The following is a 25,011-nucleotide window of genomic DNA, read 5'->3' as shown; positions in this document are numbered from 1 at the left end:
GTTAATGCATACACTATACTCTAGTACAAAATTGAACGCGTATTTCATTAAGCTTTTGAAATATGAAAATTGAAACTTGAGTTGATTCAAGAAAACTTATTAGTTCCTTGAGAATAAAATCAAGTTATATTATTTTTTTTTTAACTTGATTTTATCTGAGTATCATTTTTTTATTCCACGGTTTATGAACCATTGGTAAATTTTGATATACTCTATAACTGGCGCGTAAAAATATTTACATGGCATGTATATTATTACTATAGGCTCAAATACTAATTTCAAAAAAAAATATGAGTCCTAAACGATAGAGCTAGTTGAAGGGTAATTAATACGCAATGAATTTAAAAATGGTTTTATATAATTTTCAAAGGTTATCGCAGAAGGTGTGCGTATGCTTATAAACATATTCGGAAGTTATTCTTTACTTAAAAATACGATTCAATTTACTTGCGACTCGGTCATCTACTGAAGTTGAAGTTTATGTAGTACGTTTTTCTCGAGAATCAGTGCTAGTTAATATTACAGCAAACTGAGAAACATACTGCCTCAAATTAGTTATAAACGTATAATAAAATCACCTTCATTGCCATACTTTTTCAACTTTTTTTGATAGATTTACATCTTTTTAATGGACTTTCTAATAGAAAAGCTTACATTTTATAACAAAAGATGATAAATCTTTTGAATAGAAAAAATTCGTTTTAGTAATTGAGTATGTGCTTGTAATTAAAATGTATTTGGGATGTAATTAAAAATCTTCATGTTTCATAAATAAGTATTATCGCGTATGAAAAGCAATTATCATAACTTATCGAAAAAGATAAAAGAAGCAAACATGACGATCGAAAATTTATGAGTACCCCCATTGAAATTCGTTGATCAAAATTACTACTACGCGTAAATTACAAAAAACAACGGTTTATCACCGAAAAAGTGGAACTCAACGTGCTTGATTATTGTTTTTCCACTGATTAAAACTGTATGAACGTTTACGTTCTTACAAATGATGATGTGAATGAAAGAGGAAAATTTGTGAACGATATAAGAAAATTTGTTGCGTTGTACTATTCGTAATGATTGCGAATGAAAAACAAATTTTAATCGTTGAGTGACAATGATTTTTTCAAATAGAGCACGCATTTTTTTTTTGATAATTAACATTGATGATTTGAAAGCCTCGCTGAGAGCGACATTTCTTGCTCGACTGTAAAAATGAAGGGTTGAAACAATGAGCGGGAGAAATTAATTTAACGGAGGAGTAAGTTGAAAATGACGACAAACCTGATAAGCTTAAGCTACTTTTTTTCTCGAATATTACTGTTTTCTTGAAAAAAGTTAATTTTTGTAAATAATGACTATTGAAAACAGAACGAAAAACCGATGAGATTCGAGGGAAGATAAAAATAAAAACTATGAAATTCATTAGTTCTTATATAAATTTAAGTCGAAGAATTTTTGTAAATAAAAGTTGCTAAACGAGAAACTAATGAATTGAAAGAAAGAACAAAATAAAAGAATGCAACGCAATTGTCATGTCGACGATAATGTTATCGAAAAGAAAGAAAAAATAAAGCGACGACAAAAAATCAATCAGACGTTGTGTTGTGTATCATTCATTTCGCGCCGCTTGCGCGTGCTGGTCTCCGATAGTCAGCGCCAGAGGACGCGCCGACTCGCTACATTTCCGATCCATTTTAGCTCTTTCCGCAGCCTCGCGTCATTCGTTCAAGAACTGGCGTGGAGAATGCATCTCGCGTGTCGACGCTGAGAGACTCATGGCCAGCTCTCGTATCGTGCCCAACTTGTGCTTCGTTCGTCGCTCAACCACTATTCCTCAGATTCGCCATCCAATATCTAGTTACATGTTATTCTTTTACATGACATAATAAACCAATAAATCAGCTGCATGCGTCAACTTTTTTCGAATCTACTATGCCAATCCCAGTGCAATCGATACCACAACATATAAACTATCTGTAATAGGCTCGGAAACGTAAGTGTACAGGAGCGATGACTCCAAAATATATCTTATGCGCTAAGGCTATTTTTTAACGGGAGCCTTGATTCCAAGTAAACTTTCGAGTTTTCGTTTCGTTTATTGTTAGAATTTTAAGCTACACTTCTAATCGCATGTCGCAATCGAGCCATCGGCAAAGTAAATCCACGTAGTGTACAAAGAGCCAAGTGGCAAGTTTTGCGTCGATGCCTCGCGAATGCGCCTCGTAGGTGTTGTTTTCGAACGTCGAGCAGCAACGCACAGCTGAACGTGAATTCTCGTGCTTCCCGATGAGAGAAACCACCGCTGAAAAGGCAATTTTACGTGCGTGCGTGTATGTGTGCCTCAGCAGTTTCAGGGAAGTCGTCGTCGTCGTCGCAGCGCCACGACGTCCACCATGATGTTTTATTGTATATTCAATAGATATACACATATACATAATAGGTATACAGCTGATCCCTACATCAGTTTGGAGTATTCGTAGCGGATTCGCCATCGGACTGGCGCGGCTAGCGAATAAACTACTCGATCGCCTTTGCTCGTCCTACACTGCGCTTATTATTATAGTCGCTGCGTAGTTCGTAAGGCTCTTGTGGGGAACTCTTCGGAAGGCTACGTCGTCGTCGTTGTCGTTGTCGTCGTCGTCGTTATTGTTGACTGGCTGCCGTCTATGTAGCTGCATTCGCGACTCGCCTTTGTCTCTCGGTAAGTATAATAAGCACGAAATCGAGTTGTAAATTGTGGCTGCCCAGTTCGAGTGCAACTCATACTTGTACACGTCGAAGAACAATAACGTCGGCTTGTGCAGAAGCAGCTGTACAACGAGAAATACTGTCTGTGTATCGGCGAGAAACCATAGTTTCTCGCTTTTTTTCGAGCAACGGAGGAAAATTCGCAGCATCGAGCACAGTTGCACGGGCACGGCCTATAATACGTATAAAAAAACTCGGCAGCAGCAACGAGAGTCGAAACCCGAACGAGTGTGCTGTACGTCTTCTCGTCATAGTCGCCGACCTCAGTAGAATTTTTACATTTGGAAATGATCAAAGCTGCCCAAGAGCGGTGAACAGATTAAGACGAATCTAGCGAGAGAGTGAAATTTTGTACAACGCAGCGTTTTCAAGGGAAATCGCGTGCGCGCGCCAATAAGTATACATTTAGAGGATGGCGCTTACATAGAGTTTGCCTGGTATTCTCAAAAACCCAGCAGCAGGCAGCAGTAGCAGCAGAAACAACAGCAGCAGCGACGTTATTGTCATCTTGTTTTATATATTCGTTAGACGAGGGAAAGGACGCTGTTGCCGCAGCCGCCACTGCCGCCGCCGTCGTCGTCGTCGTTCGTGGATCCTGCTGCTGCTGCCGCAGCCCAGACACAAGCCCACCAGAGCCAGGCAGCAGAGCGAGCGTGTCGATCATAGCATTTTCGACCAGGGAGCAGCCAGACGCAGACGAGTCTTCTCTAGCACACGGAGACCTTCCAAAGTCACATACATATACGCATTACGTACAATAAGCATAAGCGATCCTCGGGATTCTCTCGGCGCTACACACATATACGTTGTGGCTCTCTCTCTTTCTCTCTCTTTTCTATCTCTCTCGCCTTGCTGCGTGCACACACGGCTTACATACACTCGCACCGAGCACAACCGACTGGCAAGTGAGACAGAGAGACGTTATAGGCGGACACACGACGTATTGAGAGTAAAAGGCCATATTGCGCAACCAAAAAAGAAGTCTAGCATATTATAACCCGGACTGGCCGTTGGCGCGGTGCACGAGGCACGTAGTACCCGTACCTACTTTGGGTGTACATCGGCGAGTACCTTGAGACAGACGACAACCGAGACTAAGGGAGAGAAAGAAAGAAATTAGGCCTGGAAATAGAAAGAGAGAGAGAAAGATAGAAGAGAGAGAAAGAAACGAGGGATTAAAAGCTATTTTATTAGCATGGACGTAAACGGAAGTGCTATGCAATAAGAGTGAGTTTCCGATTGATTTTACATTATTTTGTGTTATTTCTCGCGCAGAGTACTTGCATCGTAGTTGCTTGGCGCTGTAGATATATGTATAGATCGTTTACACCCAAGTGAAACTTTTTCCGGAGTCCGAGAAGCCCACCTGAGAGGCAAATCGAACCGCCACTCACGAGTGATTTGTCCAAGGGTCGGGTGTGCGCAAATAAGAGAGAGAAAACTGGCCCCGGAGAGAGGAACGAACTGATAAGCACTTGGCGATGAGAGCTGATCCGAATTGCACGTGTTCCTCGTGGCACGGGCATTTTTCCGAATCGCGAGCGATCCGCAGCAGCAGTTCCTCTCGTGGGTAACGAGCAGCAGCCGCTCTGGCTCGTGTCATGTCTTATTCATGTTCCTCGAGTCTGCGGGCGGTAGCAGCAGTAGCTCTCTCGTTATACAGCGAATGCTACAAGTTCCATGGCAGGCGTATGACCAACGAAACTTCGTAAGATAGTCCGCATAATGCACAGTATACGATACGCAGAAGCTTCAAAGTGTCCGAATCGTTTCACATCAGTTTAATTAAAAGTGCTCGAGCGAACAGTATATAACGCATCGAATGTACAAAATAGGCTCGTGCAGTGCATAGAAAGAGCCGCCGCGTTTCGAGGCATTGTGTGCATCTCTCTTGACGAGCGATACGATCACACACACGCGCAAAGGCCATCGGAATCGAAAATATCATATGCATCAGTGGTGTACGGTGTATTCTCTTGTGGTGAACAATGTGATAACGTAACGGGCGCTTTCCAATGCACTCGAGTCGTTCGTATTATTGTTGTCAACGATTATCTTCGTACAGTACGTACTCAAACTTCTCGTATCGAGAACAATCAAAAATTCATTGTTTTAATGGCGTAAAAAAATAGCTCTTGTAATATAATTCTGAGTACGTGGAAAAATTATGCACGTATATCACGCTGTACAATCCATACACGTATTAACACACGCGCATTGGAACAATCGATAAGTACGGACTTCTGTCACGTACGTCGAGTTCTCGAGCTTTGCGTTTCCATCGTATACATGAAGACTCGATCAACGGCTCGTTTTGACGAACCGATAAAAACAAATGGGAATAAAATTAGAAAAAAAAAGTTGGCTTATCTCTATGCCAACCACCACCGAGACCGAGCACTGCTAACGCGCTCGTCGGTTTTTTCTTTGCCATTTGCTTTGCATCACAAGTTGCACCGCAGCTACTGATGCCTTCTTGCTTTTCTATATTTACGTACGCGTGTGCATACGGATTGGCCACCTACAACAGTATAAATAATAATAAATGTACGCGCGCAACGCGATGAGCAAAAGAAAAACAGACGTGTGCACAGTCATACGGACGGTGCGAGTGACGCAGAGGCGTACATGGGCAGACTGCTGCTGCTGCAGCTGCACGTATATAGGTGCTAAAATACACTCGTGCTAACTGCGAGACGCCGGCCATACTTATTATATGTTACTGTCATGCTCTCGTTCAAGAGCTCTCCGTACCCATACACACACCCACGCACAAAGCGGGATAAAGAGCTAACCCACATTTAACGAGTCCTAGAAGTATTTTGCAGTTCGCGACAATCGTTTTAATTGTCAAAATGCAAGCGTACGCCTACGCTAAATCACGACGAATTGGTTCATAATTCGGTTGGCTCTCGAGGTGCTTTGGAACTTGTTCGTTTTTGAGTTGTATTTGCTTTCGATAGTGTATATATCCATTCGTCCATTTTATACTTTAAAAGGCTATAGTTAGCGTATTTACGTTCGATTGCATTTCTGTAATGCTTTTTTTTTTTTTTAATTTTAGCTCTGGATGTAATCCACCGTGAAAAGTGACACGAGGCAAGAAATAATGATTAATAGAGAGCCGCAACCCAAAGTCCACACTTCACTCATTCATTGGTAGGAAGGGCGTATTTTCTTACAATTGAACAAGGTAACAATTTAATTTCTTAGTTTATCATTGCTATGAGTAATATTTATCAATCTAGACTCTCATTATATACTATTTTTCGTAAAGTTTGAGAAAAACGAGTGGTCTTGATTCGCCTGAGCTGTATATATGCAAGTACACTAGTGTGTATCAGTACTTCTTTCATCTAAACCAAAAAAAATTTGAATTTTGGAATATTTGATTCAAGTAGAAATTCCAAATAGCAAATTATTTGATTTTTATTCATGTTGATGGCTTTTGGTGGCAAAATTGTATCAACTAAACGTATTCCACTTTACGATGCATTAATCTGGTTGGTGTACGTAGCACCGGAAATTATAGTCAGAGAAGTTTAGAATGATACACATTCGCTTTCACGATCTTCTATCCATTGACAAGTTAACCGACTTTCATACATATACAATTTATTATTTTCAAAGACAGATTCTTGTTTCATTTGAATATTTAAATGAATTGTCTCGTCGAGAAAGTTTCGATACTCTTTTGATTCTTCAGTCAATTTTAAGCACTGTAGAGTGCAAACGCTCGTGACAATCTATCTCTCCCGACCCTTCAATATTAGCTAAAATTCATCATTCAGTATCGTAAAACTTGGTTTTTGAAGACATCGAAAAAACTATTCGTGGAACTGAAAGAAACTCATCGAAACACATCGGAATTAATTATGAAATAGAATCTTAACTGGTGATTTTGAGATTTCGGTCTGTCGAGAAAAGCTTAGGAAAGGCTGATATCATTATGCTAAGTTATACTTTGTGAACTGGAATATGGAATGGAACGTTCATCCTCAACGCATCCATTCGGATCAGTGTGAGCCCAATCGTGGAAGAAAACATTATGGCGCTATACACTGTGAAATACTCGTAGCGATTGTGTATATAGTTTATTTATAAATATGGATACAAACAGTCTCAAGTGCCATCTGGTTTCTTTCACGATCGGGCTCACTCATTCGGACATAAGCGCCTACAGGGGGCAGCAGCGTATCCAATATGGCCGACTTTATTAAACAAATAAGTTCTAAAGTATACGTGTAATTTTAGTATTTCTCAAATTATTTAAAAAATTGTAGCAAAAGTTCAAAAGTCGATAGTAATTTTGTTTGTTTCTGGTTGCTAATGTAAGCACCAAAAAATAATTGTTTATAGACATGCATCATTTCTGATGAATGAAAGTACAGAAAAAAGCGTGCACGCTTATAAAAAACTACTATAGTAGTAGTAGTAAGGTAAAGCAAGATTGTACGTTTTTGAATCTTGACCGAAATTATAGAACTGATATAGATTCGTCACAGATGAAAGTTCCATTCTATATTTCTCTTGAACAAAATATATCGTCGCTTAGTGATTCGTGCACAGCTCTTAATAGCCACCTGGTGGATGTCGGATGACATATTTCGAGGTCAGTGGTGTGATGTGACGTGTATTCCAAGTCAAAAAAAGACGCGCGCGCATTATGACTTTCATCTGTTCATTGCTGTTAGTTTCCATACCCCGAGAAATTTATCGAGCTCATTGACGTGGCGGTATTCGTATAAGTGACACACGTTGTATTTTTTGTGGACAAAGAAGACATACATTTATCTAACATCTAGCCGAAAAAGCATATTAACAATCCCTTGACAATATACAGCAGTTCTATGTGGAGTGAATATTTTTTATAATAACTTCAACCCATTAATCTACTGATTAAGCAATGTTATATGTAACGTCCACATAATTGTGATTTGGTGAGTAGTGCAGTTGATTCTGTTAGTTCAGTTTTTTTTTTTAATCAATTAGATCAGTGAAGTGAAAAACTATCATGTCTATACTTGCGGAATATTGAAGAATTCCAGTTCATACGAACCTGAGAAAATGTAACCTAGTTTTCTTCACCGACTTCCGTTAATCGACTGCGCATTCACGTATGGAGTATTAGATCCTTTAACTGAAACTCTAATGTGTATACTTTTAATAAAATAATATTCAGAACTACCCACTGAAGAAAGTAAAATAGTGTTTCAATTTATAATCCTGCGTGTCTCAAGTTCACATTTATTGCCTGATTTTTGCGGCATAGTTGCACTTGACGACAGTGCGTCGTTTCCATCACTTTCCACCGCGTCAGAAAGTATGACTCATATTCCAGAAAAGAGGTCGTAAATGTGAATTCAGCGAGCTGTAATCAGATCTTAAACCATCCTGTGCCATTAAATGTTACTTATAGCCCTTGTATCGTAAAGTACCATTAAATGCTAGTGTATGTATGGAAACTTTCATTTGTATATTGATCAACTCAGGATCTACGTGGAATTACTGTTTTGCATGTAATGTTTTCGAAAAAATGTAGAAGTTCTTACTAATAACCTGAGTTTAAATTAAGCAATTTATTATAATTATTCATTTTAAAATTGCCTACTCGATTTTTAATCCAAGTAACTGAAAATCGGCATGGACATTTATTATGAGCAACAGGAAGTATACTGAGATAAAAATGAAAACTTGACAGTACGTTTTTAAAGATACTTTACTGCATATTTATTTTTCATGATAAAAAACGCGGATGTCTGCATATCGCTAAAACTTACTTTTGTTTTAGTAATCCACGTAGCCATTCTGTAGAAAGAATATTCAGATCGATTCGTTATATATGCTTGTGCGATGATCTTCGATACTCAGACCTAACGAAAAATTGAGCATTTTACGCTTAATTTATTCAGATCCTAGTACACTATTTTACTGAGAATAATCAGTTATTCTGTAGTTGTCTTCAACTGAAGCTTATAATGAATAACAGAAGTATTATATGTATTTAGCTAAATGGCGATATTAAATTTAGCAATAAATTGTTGTTATGAACTTATTAACAAAATTTATCGAAATTGTGGTATTCAATATTGTAATACACAACTTGGCAAAGGTTCGAAAAACTGGAAAGCTTCAGAGCAGGTGTAATTATTACATGCTTTGAAGATTTCTCGTTTTCTTGCATAAGTGTGTATGCTATTTTTCATGAATCCCTCAGCAGAAATTAATTTATTCGTTATGGCCGCCAGACCGAAAAACTTAGTTTTGACTGGAGTGGGATGGAAATGATATTTTACCCACTTTATAAGATACGCTACTTCATCGCATGTTTAGACTTTCGTGGAAAAGTATAATTGTAACTCGTGCTAATATGGATTTTCAATAGAAAAATACCTGCTTTGATTAAAAAATATTAATCGGCAAGTCTTCATTAGTCTCAGATGATACTTTATCGTGCTTTGGGACTTACATATTTTTAGCTACCTAGAACAGTAATTATTTTCTGGGCTTATTTATGCAAATTGTCTTATCCTATTAACGTAGGACTAAGCCGCGTTTTTGCCTCTCGAGTTTATTAAAGCGGGGTTTGCGCTGGGGCAACGATATGAAACGAAAAGTTGTTTCATATTTTCATTCAATGGTATTTTTTTTCAGAATTAACAAAAAAACCAAAAAATGGACGCATACTTGGAAAAAATTAAAAATATGCAACCGCATATCGATTTCTTAAGTGATAAAATAATTGCACTTAAGAAAATAAAAAATAGTAAGAGTGGTGCCCCAGATACAGAGTTGAATCATCGACTTGCAACGTATCAAAAGATGTTTCAGGTTCTCACTACACAGGGTAGAGCTGATAATAAACAAAAGTAATTAAATCAATTATTCGTAAGTTCGGTCGGTTTAATATGATGAAATATATCAATGTATTCGTTTTTATACAGAAGAGTATCGATGGAAACTCTGGAAAAATTTCAAGTTGTGATAGAAAAGATACAGGCTAAAGACGCTGAAGCTGAACGTAAAGAACAGAATTCAAAGCCAAATTTAGAGTGAGTTGAACAGACAAATCTGACGATTTTATTGTTATTAAATCGATAGTTTGTTGTAATGAATTAGTATGTTCCATTTTCAGACGAAATCCTTTTTATGATCCGGATAAAAAAAAATTGAAAAATGAGACGCCTGATTCGCCACCTCCGCCATCCAGTCCTCCAGAGTCGGAAGCACCTTCTAAACCGTCGGAACCCATAATTATTCCTACTGAACGAAGTGCTCACTATGGAAGACCTGATACGATACATTCGAGTGCATCACCCCTCAATGATCAAAGACGTAGAGAGTCTCGCAGCCCGCCTGGATATGCTTCGAGATTTTTACCCGTCGCGAGTAGAGACTTGAGACAATCTAGCCCTCAAGCATGGGATAGTGATACCGAAGAAAAAAATCAAGAATCTCAAATAATTGTGCCAGGAGCAAAAAAACCAATAAGCAGTATGGTATCCATAGAAGAATATAGAGATGGTGAGTTTTTGTACATACTTTCAATTATTTTGGATGAATAAAACTATGATCTTTAAATTGAAAGAAAAAAATGACAAATAATAAAATTGATTACTATTACAGATTATTCATCGAAAAGACACGAAAAACTCTCGCCTCCGCCGAGTCACCCATCTGAAAACATTCCAACAGTGCAAGTAAACGGATTGGGGGGTTCACGTAGGTTGAGTTCTGTACTTGAAAAGACCAGAATCTTGAACTCGAACGTTGAATTGACGCGAATTCTGCACAACATGCAATCACCAAAATCAGATTCTGATATGCGTGTACGAACGCTACCAACTTCCCCGTTGAGACCACCATCTGTAGCCGCACCATCGACGCCATCTACGCTTTTTAATGCTCCTCTTCCCAGCTCAGGATTACCGATTTCCTTTGAGGAGTTGAGCGAATATTTGCCTGCTGATTCTGCATCACGAGCTCAGGAATTAGAGAACAGATCCAGTCGAGTGAATTCTTCGTTTCCATCGAGATTGTCAAGTAATTCCGCGACAAATAGTGCAAACAACATTGCAGAGTCGAGTTCCATTCCATCTTCTGCATATGATCACAGAGATCCAAGGTAAAGTTTAACAACATTTTTTTAGAGAGATACCAGAGTCAAGGTTAAAAGCATTAAAATGTTTTTTTATTTTATTTTAAATATCTAGAATGAATTCCGTAAAGAGTGTTATAAATTTTTCATACTAAATTTTACTTTGATAATAGTAAATACTTTTTAATTGAATTCACGATTCTGCCGTTTATTCTTTAACGACATGATCGATTTTTAGAATTTCATCATTTTTCAGGTGAATCTTTTTCGAAACTTGAGAATTTATATATTAATTGTTTTTAACAAAAAAAAATTAATTCTCAAAAATTTACCTGTTGAATGCTCAATGATTAAATACATTTGCTATAAAGCTCTTTTCTGAACATATTTATTTCATTTTTATTGATGGTGGTAATTGATAGTGTCATTTTGAAAATTATTCCTTAAAAATTATAAAGGTAACACCAATTTAACCAATTATTTATTTTAAACAGAATATCTAACGACCCAAGAATACGACCGAATACAGATCCACGTAATATTGGAGCTTCAGTTACCCGTTTTGCAGACAATTATGAAAGGCATAAACGTCCACTTCAACATTTGGAACATCCTTCTCTTCCTTCAAGTCACATTGATTATAGAACTCATCAGTTTAGATCCGAAGTTCAATCGTCCAACAATACGGCACCACAAATTCCTGGTAAAATTATAATTTAAATACTTTGGTAGAGTAAAATTGAAGTTATGATTTGAAAAATTTATCTTTTCCAAGTTTAAAACTTTTCATACATACAAATTTGAGATTTTATTAAAATTTTTATGTATTATTTAAATTATTAGTTAAAAAATTCACTCTATTTCCAAGAAATATTTTCATTTGATATTTTTGCTCCAGCACTGGGTGGATACTCTATGAATCAGCATAATCAAATGTCTGGAGGATATGATTATCGACAAGTACAAACTCCCATAACATCAAATGCACAATCAACTTCACAAACACCACAATCACATTGGGGTAATATGCCACATCACAATTCTATACCATCATCACAGCAAACACAATGGGGTAGTATGTCACATATGCAACCTGGAATGCACATGTCTCAAATGTCAAACTATCCATCTGTGAATGCAAGTCAACCGTCTAAGGGACCAGGTCAACTAAATAGCTGGCAAAATCCGTCAATGTATTCAGAGAGGTCTACAATGATCAATGGTGATTCTCGAATGCCTCCTAGTGGATATAGCAATCAGATGCAGACTCAAATGGTTTGATTCCAAGAATTATTATTATATTTCAAGTAGTATATTTATATAATAAAATTTCATTTGTAATATTTTACTTTTAGGTATCGACTCACCAGAATCAAAGGCCAATGATGAATCAACAATCTAGCAATAATTACACAGTAACTAACAACTATGCAAATTATTCAGATTCGCGATCGGTTTATGAGACTCCTACTCAATTGAATTCTGGAAGACAATCTTGGAATCCTACTAATGGTCCGCGATTTTCGACTCATAGACCTAACTTGACAAATGTATCTAGTAGTCATTATGCTACTAGTCGACCAGTTAGGGAGAAAGATATGCAAACATCACGAAATCAAGATGTATTACAAGTCTGTAGGTCCAGAGATCCAAGAGATCCTCGAAGCAGAGGAGAACCACGACCTCCAACTCCACCGATTAGGAAATCAAATGAATCGACAGCCGATAAAGAAAAAGAAAAAATAGTCGATAAAGAGAAGGAAAAAGATAAAGATAAACATAGAGAAAAAGAAAAAGATAAACAGAGAGATAAAGAAAAAGATAAGCAGAGAGAGAAAGAAAAAGAAGTTCAACCAAATAAACATGCCAAAGAGAATCCTGAACCTAGTCGTATGTATACAGTTAATAATCATCTAATGTATTTAAAATTTTTATCAAAATTAAATTTAAATTATTATTAATTTTTTAGCTTCAGTCAAAAAATATAAAGATCATTCTAAGAATGATCTTTATAAATCTAAAGATCGTGATGTTCATAAATCAAAAAGTCGAGATGGTGTAAAATCAAAAGATAAGGATCACGAAACAAATAAAAGAAGAGAAATAGTAAAATCAAAATCTAAAGAATCTAAATCTGTAGCAGAGTTCTATGGAGCTATTGATACACAAAAACCAGGACTACAGAAATTTAAAATTCCTAAAAAGAAACCTTTGATAGATTCTCCCTCTGAGTCAGCCAAAGAGCAAGAGGTAATTTTTAAATTATTGACGTTTAGTAAAAAAATGAATAAAGATTAATTATTAATAATTTAATTTCATTGAAATTTTGTTAATGTTCTAGGTAATACAAAACACTGATGTTGAGGGTAAGAGACCATCACCTCCAGTAGAAAACGATATACAGTCAAATACACCAGATTCAACTAATGAAGAAGATGATGCAAATACTGTATCGAAAGGAAATAAAAATGATGTCTGTGAAAAAGATAAAGAACAGATAAGTGGAAAAAACAAAGATAAGAAAAAACCAAAAGATATTAAAAAATTTTTGCAAAATATCCCTGAAAATTTGTCAAAAGACGAACTTGCTGTTTTACTTCAAAATTTTTTACAATCTAGTAAAAAAAGTAAAAAACAAAATGTCATATATTCGTCAGAGGAAGAAAGCGACGATAGTGATAACAATAAGGTCTCTACAACGCTTTCTAACAAGAAAAAAAAGGTTTTAGCCTCTTCTTCTGATGAAGAATCTGAAGTAGCTTCAAAAAAGTCTTCTATATCCAATAAAAAACCATCCAAAAATGAGTCTAAAGATTCTAAAGAAAAAAAGCGTAAAAAGAAAAAGGATAAGAAAAAAGAGAAACAAAATGATGTTCCAGTTTCAACAGAAACGACCGAATCGAACGTTATTGGTACAGAATTAACTGAGACAAGTGAAACAACAGTTAATGAGGAAACATCGATTGAAACGCATGTAAATGTGCCTGCTACGAAAGAAGTAGAGGACTCATTGAAAGATAAAGTTACACCACCCAAAGCTAAACCTAAACGTCGCCGTGAATTAGATGCTTTACAAGAAGATCTTAAAACAAGTTGGATTTGCGATGGGGCTATGAAAGCTATTGGAAGTCGAATATGCAGTAGCCGTCAACAACAAAATATTTCGGAGCAGCAGCAAGTTGAAGAAGAAAGTACACCTGGTAAATTTCACAATGAATATTTCAATTTTTATATGAATCAAATTCTCTAATTAAAATCTTAATAATTCATTTTTTCAGCACCTAGAACAAGAAGAACTCCAGGGCCAAAACCAAAGTCAGCAACAAAGGCTAAAAAATCACCAACTGCTGCATTCGAATCTCAAACTCGTATTACTGATGGCGAAACTGACGATGTTTCAGCAGCTTCAGCAACTTCGGATATCTCAACAAAAACAACTCGAAAATCGAAAGCTAGAAAGAACATTCCACTTGCACCATTATTTGATGAATCCTCCATCGATGATTTCAATCTAGATGATGTGTCATATGAAGAACCATCGGATAGCTCATTGACTAGCGAAATTTCGGATAAATCAAAGAGAGGCGGCAAGAGAAAATCGGGGCAAGCCTCAGGTGAGTTAATGTGTCTTTACTGTATAAGAGAGAGCAATGAAATGAATATCGTATCCTGTGTATTTATTAATTTTATACCTCGCCAGTTGTTATCAGGGCTCGTTAGAATAGTGTTGTCCTTAAAACGGTAAAATTTAATATGAATGATGGTTGACTGATTTAATCTATGTGCAGTAGTTTAGTAAATAACGGTCGATATGAGAGTTCATTGAACTTTTACGAATAACATAAACATGAACAATATGTCTCACAAAGTTTTTCAAAATTGAGATTTTTTCGAAATAATTTGGGTTCGATAATATCAACACGTATATACAAATAAATTTAGTTGGAGATCTTTTTCACCGGAACGAAACCCTCATTTTACCCCACGGCTCTTCGTCTCCACCTTCGTCGTCATCAACATCAATACTTCAGCAACATAGTGACAATGAAGAACTGATCGGAGATATTACGGCCAATTTGACATCTAAACCGGTAGTCGCGAAAAAGAAAACTAAGAAAAAGAGGAATCACTGGCAACTGGGTACGCTTGTTCATTTTAATTTGCCCCCTCACGGAGAGAGCATAGAGAGATTTCATTTAACATAATTGTTCAGATTTTTAATTCCTTATTCAATCATCTCTCTCTTTCTCTGCAATCTACTAATGCAAATACACATATTCAAAATTCGTTGAATTATGGTAAAGTTGGTTTAGTCTTAATCGAGTTATATGATCACTAAAAATAATAATAATCTATTGAAATAGTTTTAATAAATAAATTAGGTCAAACTATTAATTAAAAAAACCGTTAATAACGAGACAATTTTAAATTCATTATAAGAACATTGTAATTCTTGATTTAAGTAAACCATTATTTAGTTTAATTACTAATTTGGAAAATATTTTTATTACTATGTTAATATTCAACATTTGTTATAAATAGGAATTGTGCCGAAAAAGAAGAAAAAGAATCCTGCTAGTAGAATAGATACCATATCTGCATCAACTTCAACTACCGTATCTTCGGGAAGTATAGAAAAAGATAGTGAATCAAACTCTTCTAGAAATACCATTTACTCTGAAGAAAATATGACTCAAGAAGATTATAATGCTATAATTACAGAATCTCAAAAAAATAATGAAGATGTGACTTCTCGGGTTGATGTTGATGCCCTTATAGTCTATACTATAGCGGGATTGCAAGACAAATATCAATGCCTACTTTGTCCTTTTTATCGCAAAAATATCGTTAATCATTATAAGACGCAGCATCCGCGTAAAGAAGTGCTTATATCGCGTCTAGCAGTACCTGAAGCAAATTTGGCTATTGAAGAGTCACAGTCACTCAATTTAGATAATTTTACGGACGATTCGAATCAAAATGAGATTCTTTCAAGTCAGTTTAATTGTCGTTTTTGTGATTTTGTGACCAAAGGCTTAAGCCAATGTGCTCGCGAATCTTTTTACGATCATTGTGTTAATCATACTGGAGAATACAGATATTCATGTCGACCATGTGGTTACGAAGCTCAATCAAAAAACTCTGTACGTACTCACTTTTACAATATATGTCGTAAAAATAGTAATATTACCATAAATGAGGCTTTAATCGAACATCCTGTACCACCTGGAAACAGAGTTTATGGATACATTTGTACAAAGTGTAATTTTGTACAGTTGAATAAAATTAACGTTGAAAAACATATGAAATTATGGCATTGTAAAGGGTCAAAAGAAGATGCTAAAATTATGAAAATTGATATGAGTTTGAGGGTTAAAGGGGAAGAATTACACGATTCTGTTATATCTGTGCCCCTAGACGTGACCACTAAATCAGAATTAAAAGATGAGAAATTTATGTCAGTTGAAGAAATGCAACTGAAACAAGAATTTACAGCTGATTCTGTGGATGTTTCACCTGACGCCACTGACAATAAACCAACATCGGAACCTGAGATAAGTACTGTGATTGAAATTAACGAACCAAAGTCAGAACAAATGGACAAAAAAAAGGATCTCAGCGCCTTTGTTTCTGCAACAGAACTTGGTGACACAGACATTTTGATAAAAAACGAACGTATAAAAAAAATGAAAGAAATTGTCCAAAATATTGGTATCAAAGTTAGCAAAAGTCAAATTCAACAGCGAGGTTCTATTATCGATCAGCTTCAAGATAAATTGCAGACTTCAATGGATACATTAAATTCATCTAAAGAGGATGAAGTTACAGATCCAATTGAAGATCCTTTATTAATAACTGAGCCAAAAGTTGAGAATACAAACATGCAAGAATTCGTCGAAAATCAATCTTCGAAATCGGAAGAAGCAGATATGACGGTTGAAGCTGAAGTAGTAAGGGTTAAAGAAAATCAAGACGAAGAGGAAGAAGAAGAGAAATCGGATAAATTTGTACCCGAATTTCGAGATCCATTAGCTCTTCTCGATGAACCATCTCCAGAGTATGTATTTCAGAGTTATGCAATCACTATGTAATTGTATTATTTAATTTTACTTACATTTATATTTATTGCTTTTAAAGGGCAGATAACGATGTTCCAAACAATGCGCCGTTTGTATCATCCCCTGTAAGCGATTGTACAGACTCGGGCCCAGTGGATGAAACTGCTGATGTAGATGTTTCCAGAATACTGAAAGAAACACAACAGGTTTCACCATCAAAATCTGGTATGATGACAACTATCCAAAGGTTAGCTGCACAATTGCAAAATTCCAAGTCTGCGACCTCAGTGCCGATAATATCATCTGAAGAAAATATGTATACCATGGAAAACTTCAGTGAACTTTCGAAAGACGGAAAAGATGAAACAGAGGTGGGTTTTCTTTTTAACTGGTCAATTATTTGAAATTTTCATTACACATATTTATTTTATCATGGGCACTTTTTTTTATATTTTAGGAAGAAGACGAAGAAGAAGAGGAGGAGGAAGAAGAAGAAGAAGAAGAAGAAGAAGAAGATGAAAATGAAGATAAAAAGATGGATGATAACGTAAAAGAGGAAGAAAATAAAAACAACACCCCACTAAAATCACAACAATCTTCACCTCCCAAGTTCTTGCGAATACGCAGAATAAGCGGCGATTTATTATCCAAAGTTGAAGGAGAAACTTCCCCATACAAAAATGGTAAAAATTTTATTTGATATCGATTCTTTAGCTTATTGAAATAATAACCAATTTTTTTCAATAGAAAAATCAGTAAACGATTTGAAACCAGAAGAAGATGGAATAGCGGGCTTGAAGATAGCTAGCGTTGTTAGTCTTGCTCCTAATCAAGACGATAATCATCCTGAATTTCGAACTTTCGTTAGTAATAAAGAGACACCTGCTGGGATATCTTTATTGAAAAATTCTTCGAATATTGTTATTCAACGTCTCAATCCAACTGGAGATGTGAAATTTGTACCAGTTACCATGAAATCAGAAAGCGCTATATCATCTCTTTCTTTTTCTGCTGGTCAACAGATTACACTTGTCAATGAAGGTGGGAAAAATATTCCTTTGGCAATGAGACCTGGACAAAATATTTCAACCTTAGTCAATTCAACCAGTCAAAAACCCGTAAAAATAATCAAACTTCAATCGAACTCGGTACCAACGAGAGACGTTTTGGCTGTCAAGTTAAAATCTGCAAATATCTACGAAAAAATGCTTCTAGATGAAAAACTTGTTCATATTTTTAAATGCATGGGACGTAGTTGCTATTTTACTTGCAACAACGAGCAAGCATTTAATAAGCATATTCGAATGCACGAAGAAGATGTCGGTGGTAACAACGTTATTAAAGATTACTTGAAATGTTGTTATTGCTACGTGGATTATCCAAACTACCAAGCTCTACTCGATCATATTTGTGAAAAGCATGCATACTGTAGATATTGTTGCAAGTACTGCTTCTACAGAGCACGTGTTAGTTCACACGTTGAAATTCATGAAAATCTAAATCATCCCGGTAACCCGATAAAAATATTGCTGGCTCCAGAAGATCCAGCATATCCACCACCTACCAGTACAAATAAAATGGATCGAAAGTTGATAGTGAAGGCCTACGTTTGTACACAACCAGGTAACTGCGCATTACTTAAATATTTGTCAATCTTGTTGAAATATTAAAATTTACTCTCAATGTTTCACTTCAGGGTGCAATAAATACTTCTTTATTCCCGAAGCCTTCAAGCTACATTTGAATTTAAACCATACAAATCATAAGCATAATGTATGCTATCACTGTAAAGAAGTTATTGAAGGAATAGAAGCATTATTCGAGGTAACTAATTAACTTATTAATTTTCTGAAAAATCTTTTTTATTTAGAACAATATTGGTAAAATTAAAATGGTTTTGAAATGTGCCAGTGTAGATATGAACTGAACTTACGTCATTTTTAATGTTATTTACAATACAATACATCATTTAAGTGAATAATATACTGATTGTTATTTTTTAGCATTACAAAATACATGGATATTATAAGTACCACTGCATGTATTGTACAATGGGTGGATCGACAGTGAAAGAATTACATTGTCATTTAACTGTCTATCATTATCAAGAGCTTCCGCATATTTTAGAAAGATGCTTCCCTCGCGAGGTTATTTATTTTCGTTACTTAAAAGTTTTAAACTTGATAGTTTTTAGAAATAATTTACATTATTTGTGTTTCTAGATCTCAAAATCTGTCAGTGCCATTGATCAGCTAAAAGAACGAGATGTTGAAATGTGCTATCGCCTGCGCAAAAAAGATTTAGCTCAGTTAAAGCCTAAAAGTCCACTCAAAACTGCAGTTACCCAAAATCCTATTGCTGCTAACATTCTTCCCAGTGCAGCTAATACTTTCTTGCCAATATCGAGCATTGCTTCAAATGTGGGTAACATCGGCAATGTAAGTCTTTCTAACATTAAAATAGTCGATGCAAGAAGTTTGAAAGCAGCAGGTCCAATTGCTGCACCTCCAGGTTTGATGAGCATGTGTCAGAATATTTTACTCAAACCGAATGAGTCAACTCTCAGCAAGGAACTTATTTCTAATGTGCCTATCAAACAAGATAGTCCACCGGAAACGCAACAATCACTTGATTATGATAGTGATATTGAAATAATTGAAGATTTTACGAATAAAGATCCGCTGCAAAGTTCTGAATTGGACTCGAAAAATAATGAAGAAGTTGAAAGTGAATCAGTTGATCAAGAAGAAACAAAAGTAACAGATCTTCCGAATAAAGAACCTATAACTCTGGAAGACATTCGAGATACTGGTTTAGTTGGCAAAGATTTATACATGTGCGGCTATGTAAATTGTAAACAAGCTTTTGATTCTAACGAAGAGTTGAAATTGCATATGGCCTCTTGTCAAACTTCTAGTGAAATGGCTGACATTTTCTGTGAACATTGCGGATCTACTAGTAAACGATTCTTGAAACCTAGTGGATACCTAGAACACCTTAAATTTCATGGATTGAAACGATTCAAGTGTTCGTTATGCAGCAGTAGATTCGCTTGCTCAGCTCAAGCAATTACTCATATGAGAAGTAGACATAAACAAACGAATAATAGAGTAATGCCTGCTGATCCGAAAAATCCTTCGCCGGATGCTTTGTTCATAGTTTATCCGATAAAATCATTAGATAAAACAAAAGCAAAAAAACTTGGAAAAAATCCAACTTCCCAACCGCTCGTTGAAACAGAAAAATGTGTTTTTGCACCTTCTGAAATTGATAAACTTCCACTTCAAGCAATTTACAATCGAACGGTGAAATGCGCTGAATGTGCTTACAGCAACAAAGTACGTTCTAACATGCTTAGACACTTGCAAGCTCATCTATCTGATGTAACTGTCCCAGACTCTAGCCCTGTAAATCCGGTGCCTTGTCTTGACAAAAAGGAACTCATGTTTAATAAAATGATTAATTTAGCTAGTAGTAGCCATGAAAATGGAAGGATGGGTGATGGAGGTTACAAAAACGCCCAAAAGGCCATGAGCGAAGATGAAAATTGGTTGCCGAAATTTGTTCCTGAGCATAAGAGGTACGTTTTAATAAAAAGATAAAAAGTATATTTTTTATTTTGCTTTCCACTTCCTTAAGTACTTAAAATGGACTTTAAGTAAAGTCATAAGTTTGTATTCAATATATATCTAAACTGAATAAATTTCGTGAATAAATTAAAATTAAAATATTAATTAAACATGAATTACATAGATATGTCTGCGGTGTGGTGGGCTGCAATTATTTATCGGTTGAAGAGGGAATGCTTCGTCACCATTTAAAAGCATTGCACTCAGAGGAACCATATTTCCGTTGCATGCACTGCCCACTTCCCCAGGAACCGAGTCAAAATATTCCTTTCGAAAAGATGTCGATTCACTTGAAAATGCACGATTCCCGTCTGTACAAGTGCTCTCACTGCAATTATCATCACTATCAAAGGTTCGTTCGCACTGATTTCATTTCTAAGTTGTATAACGAACGCTGATTAATAAAAAATTGACTTGATTAATTTTTTAATGGACCAATCATATGTTGACCTGCAGGCACGTGGTTGAGCGGCACTTGACCGATAAACATTCGGATAAACTCGGATTCATCAAAGTTATTCGTGACTTCAATGTTGATGCTGATGCTCGTAATTTAGATTCTTCCCAACAATCGATAACGCAAGATGCGGATGGTACAACTGCTGATGGAAACTCCTGGAAATGTAACATTTGCGATTTTAGAACTATGTATAAAGCAGCAGTGCAGCAGCATGTAATGAACGACCACGAAGAGAAGGGTCAATTTAAATGCAAGTGCGGTCAAAGTTTCCTTAATAAAGTTACATTCGACCAGCATAAACTCGCTTTTCACATGTATGATGCTCATTTTGAAGTTGTCCAAGTTTTCCAAAAAATTAAAGGTAAAATGTTATTTTGCACAAATCAGATTTCAATAACTCACTTTACTAAGAACGAAAATGATTAAACACTTTCTATTATTGTAGGACATACAAAAAAATCTGAAAATGCGGATACTAGTATGAATAACACCACTGCCGAACCATTTGATACAACACCTTTATGGCAACGAAATGCTCCTCGAATACGCCATATTCGTGGAATTTTATTCGAAGAAGATGAAGAAGAACCAAAATCAACCTCAAAACGGAAGATCGAATCCGTAGAGTCACCAACTAAAACACCTAAAAGTAGCAAATTGAAGTGTGAGTCGCCGGATAAACGCTCGAAAGTCACCATACAAGAGCTACCGGAGGGCGGTTTTGGGCCATACGGCGAACCAGATGGATCGTTTTATGTTTGTCCCCTTTGTGACCGTTTCACTGCAAGAAATAAATCGGACTTTCGTGAGCATTTATTCCGAGAACTCAGATATTACAAATTTGGATGCAACCTGTGCGATTACTCGGCTGTTAGTCGTACTAACGTTAATAAACATAAAAATAATAAACATCCAGGCCAAGAAATAGAGATTCTTACGTTAGTAGTACACGATAATATTGAATCATGGGTAAGCTCTCCACTATAATAAAATACAATTGCTTTGAATTACTTATTAATTTTCATTACTTTAACAGGTTAAACAATTATGTGATTATCAGACGGAAAAAATGAGAGCTAACAAAAATGCATCTCTATGTGCATCAGCAACTGATGTTAGTGCTACTGATATTGAGTGTTCTACCGAAGTAGACGATGTAGAAAGTGAAGAAGATGAATCTATTGCGGATACCAAAGAGGATGATGAAACTATTGATGGAATTAATGAACTTTCTGAGGATGAAAAAGGTAGATTAAATATTATTCTTACATTACCTTTTTTATTTTATTTGAATTATTCTTAACATTAATATTTTATTTATAGATAATGGAGAAAGTCTAGCGACGGCTATTAATTGTAAACACTGCAATCAATCTTTTACCAAATGGCGAGGTTTCAAACGACACGTGCAAGTAAAACATTTGCGATGCTTGCGTTATCTTTGCCCTTATTGTGAGAGAAGCTCCAATTCTGATTACGCTATTTTGAAACATGTTCGCTCTACCCACTCAGACATGCCAGAAAAAGTGGAAGAAAATACAAATGCTCGTCTTCAACCATTGAACGATGAATTTTGGGAAACAGAGTACGGACTTTTCGTACCCAAAGGTCGCAGCAAAAAACGTAAACGTAAAGAAATGGAAAAAAATCTTGACGAAGCATATCTTTGTCCAGATTGTAATTATACAGCTGTCAGCTTAACAGATTTAAGCAATCATTCAAAAGTTCATGAAACTAAAACGAAACAAATGTGTACATTATGTTCTTATCACACTCTTTATGAATCTGAGATGAGGCAACACTGGGAGATTAATCACCCAAATCGTCCGATACAGGTTTGATTTTAATTATACAAAAATGAAATTGTGCTAGAATAATTCTAAAAAAACTATCACTTTTAAATAGGTTGAAGAAGCTATAATATCAGATCGAGTTCAAACATCTGGACGTAAAAAGGCAAAAGTTGTAGATGAAGAACGTAAAGCAAGAATAATAATATATTACTGTGACTATTGTGACGTTAGTTCTGAGAACTTGGAAAAATTGCGCAAGCATTGGAAATTGTGTCACAAAAATTCGGCTGATACGTCTATCTTTAGATATAAAGAAAAATCGGAGTTAAAAGTTAAATGTGCTTACTGCGCTACTTCTGACTCTAGAGGAGCCCTTATTACACACATTTTAGAAGTACATGGTCAAAACAAACCGATTTTGCTAGTTGAAAGAGACGATGAAGGATGGATGTGTAAATGGTAAGAATTATTATTAAATATTTTATGTTTAAAATTTATTTAGTTTTTAGCTCTCTAATAACAATTATTATCATTTGCAGGTGCCCTGATAATGAATTTTTGGCTGACAAAGACGAACTTGATAAACATCATGCTGAGTATCATTCCCATCTAGATTTAGATTATAAAATTGTTCGTCGTCATTTTAAATGTAAATATTGCTATTTCTACGCATCCAATTTGGCAGCCATGACTAAACATGCTGATAAACACAGGAGTATCTCGAAATGTAAATATTGCCATACAATCTTTCAAGACTTTGATGCGATAAAAAATCATTTCAAGCTACTTCATCCGACATCTGATCCTGAAACTCGTGACTTGACTGATTACGAAAAATCGTCAGAAATCAAAAACATTTGTCACGAAAGTGCTATCCATGAGGAAATTGAACTAAAACCTCATACAATAGCTCCAGCATCACCGACCATGATGAGTCCAAGACTAGCAAAAAAATCAACTAGCAAACAGTCTGCATCTCTGTTTATGAATACAATTAAAGCAACGGCGAGAAAATCAACTAATCCTTCCACCCATAATTTCCCACACGCCGATCAAAGAGAATGTCAAGAACCTTGTGTAGGTTGGTCTTTTTACGGTACACCCCCTTCTCCTATTGATTTAACTAATATTCGTACAACTATGGCTGTTGCTGGAATGAAAATGAGTATTGATTGTTCACAATTCGCTAAAGCCTTTCAAATCAATATAAATCCAACATTGATCTTAAGAGATATATTAAATTAAACAATTTTGCGTTTGCAGAAGTTGTGAAATTCTTGATCTAAGTTTGTTTCCTAATTCTTTTTTGTATTGGCCTTGGAGTATGTTGTACAATCGTGCAAAAGGTATTTATGTATTTATGTGCGTCTGCGAGTGCCTTTATTAAGCGCGAATTTTGAGTGAGTTAAAAATTTTGATAGATCATAATGAATCCAAGTATTATGTTACAAATAATTTGTATATTCATACCTTTTTTTCTTTATTATGCGCCGGCAATTACACGTGATTTCACGTATTTTAATTAATATAGATAAATAACTTATACAAAGGCTGTATTAAAATATAATGACAGTCAAGTGATATACGGATGTATAATAGGAGATTGTGCGAACGATGAAGAAACTACAATTTTAAAGAGTTAATTTTAGTTTAGTGAATCATTTACTATCTAGATTGAAACAATGTTTTTTTTTCCTGTTTTGTGTATAAACAAAATACTGCTTAGCGTATTACTTATTGTTTCCAATATCTAGATTTTGTACATAAATTCAAATTAAGCAAGTCTCTAGGCTCTGTTATAATGCTAACAATGTAAAATGTTTTATCGAGAAAACAATTACATTGCAAAATCCGAGTTACTGTTCAAAGTAATACTAGTTGTTTTTTTAATTTTACTACCACATGTGACACTACAATCGAATAAAAGAAAATGTTAATGCTTAGTAACGCGTTGAAGGTTAATAAATTAACCAAAATTCGATTATCATGAGCCACTAAAGACTGAAGTTTGATTATACCAATTAAGAAGACAATGTAATATTTATTCAGTGTAAATATATATTATGTAAAAAATTGAATAAATATTTTTGATTTTTCTATATATTTGTTTTTCAATTGTCTAGTTTTTTTGAAATTTTTAATTTGTCCAGAAAAAAAAGTAATAATTATTTGCAGTAGTTCGAACCTTATCTGATGGATTGCAGCACGCTTCGCACATTCGAAC

The 25,011-nt window shown here is 35.5% G+C and overlaps 1 protein-coding gene across 1 annotated transcript; it reads left to right on the top strand.

The window, feature by feature from the left end:
- The first annotated feature begins 59 nt into the window (after window positions 1–59).
- LOC106650265 lies at window positions 60–24,888 on the top strand. Its single transcript, XM_023460514.1, has 28 exons — window positions 60–1,993; window positions 5,813–5,941; window positions 9,403–9,617; window positions 9,693–9,800; window positions 9,884–10,272; window positions 10,375–10,873; window positions 11,341–11,549; window positions 11,745–12,121; window positions 12,202–12,736; window positions 12,816–13,096; window positions 13,188–13,373; window positions 13,407–14,046; window positions 14,125–14,460; window positions 14,789–14,986; window positions 15,389–16,904; window positions 16,985–17,276; window positions 17,363–17,588; window positions 17,653–18,528; window positions 18,602–18,729; window positions 18,909–19,052; window positions 19,128–20,485; window positions 20,659–20,886; window positions 20,991–21,355; window positions 21,440–21,963; window positions 22,031–22,241; window positions 22,318–22,829; window positions 22,900–23,246; window positions 23,327–24,888. The coding sequence occupies exons 3-28, from the start codon at window positions 9,424–9,426 to the stop codon at window positions 24,030–24,032; spliced, it is 11,385 nt and encodes a 3,794-aa protein (XP_023316282.1). The 5' UTR covers window positions 60–1,993; window positions 5,813–5,941; window positions 9,403–9,423; the 3' UTR covers window positions 24,033–24,888.
- Window positions 24,889–25,011: the final 123 nt, after the last annotated feature.

The sequence above is a fragment of the Trichogramma pretiosum genome, unplaced genomic scaffold (genome assembly GCF_000599845.2).
Source record: "Trichogramma pretiosum strain Unisexual culture from Peru unplaced genomic scaffold, Tpre_2.0 scaffold5, whole genome shotgun sequence".
NCBI lineage: Eukaryota > Metazoa > Arthropoda > Insecta > Hymenoptera > Trichogrammatidae > Trichogramma > Trichogramma pretiosum.
Note: the sequence above shows the minus strand (reverse complement) of the source record. Positions and strands in the feature narration are given on the sequence as shown.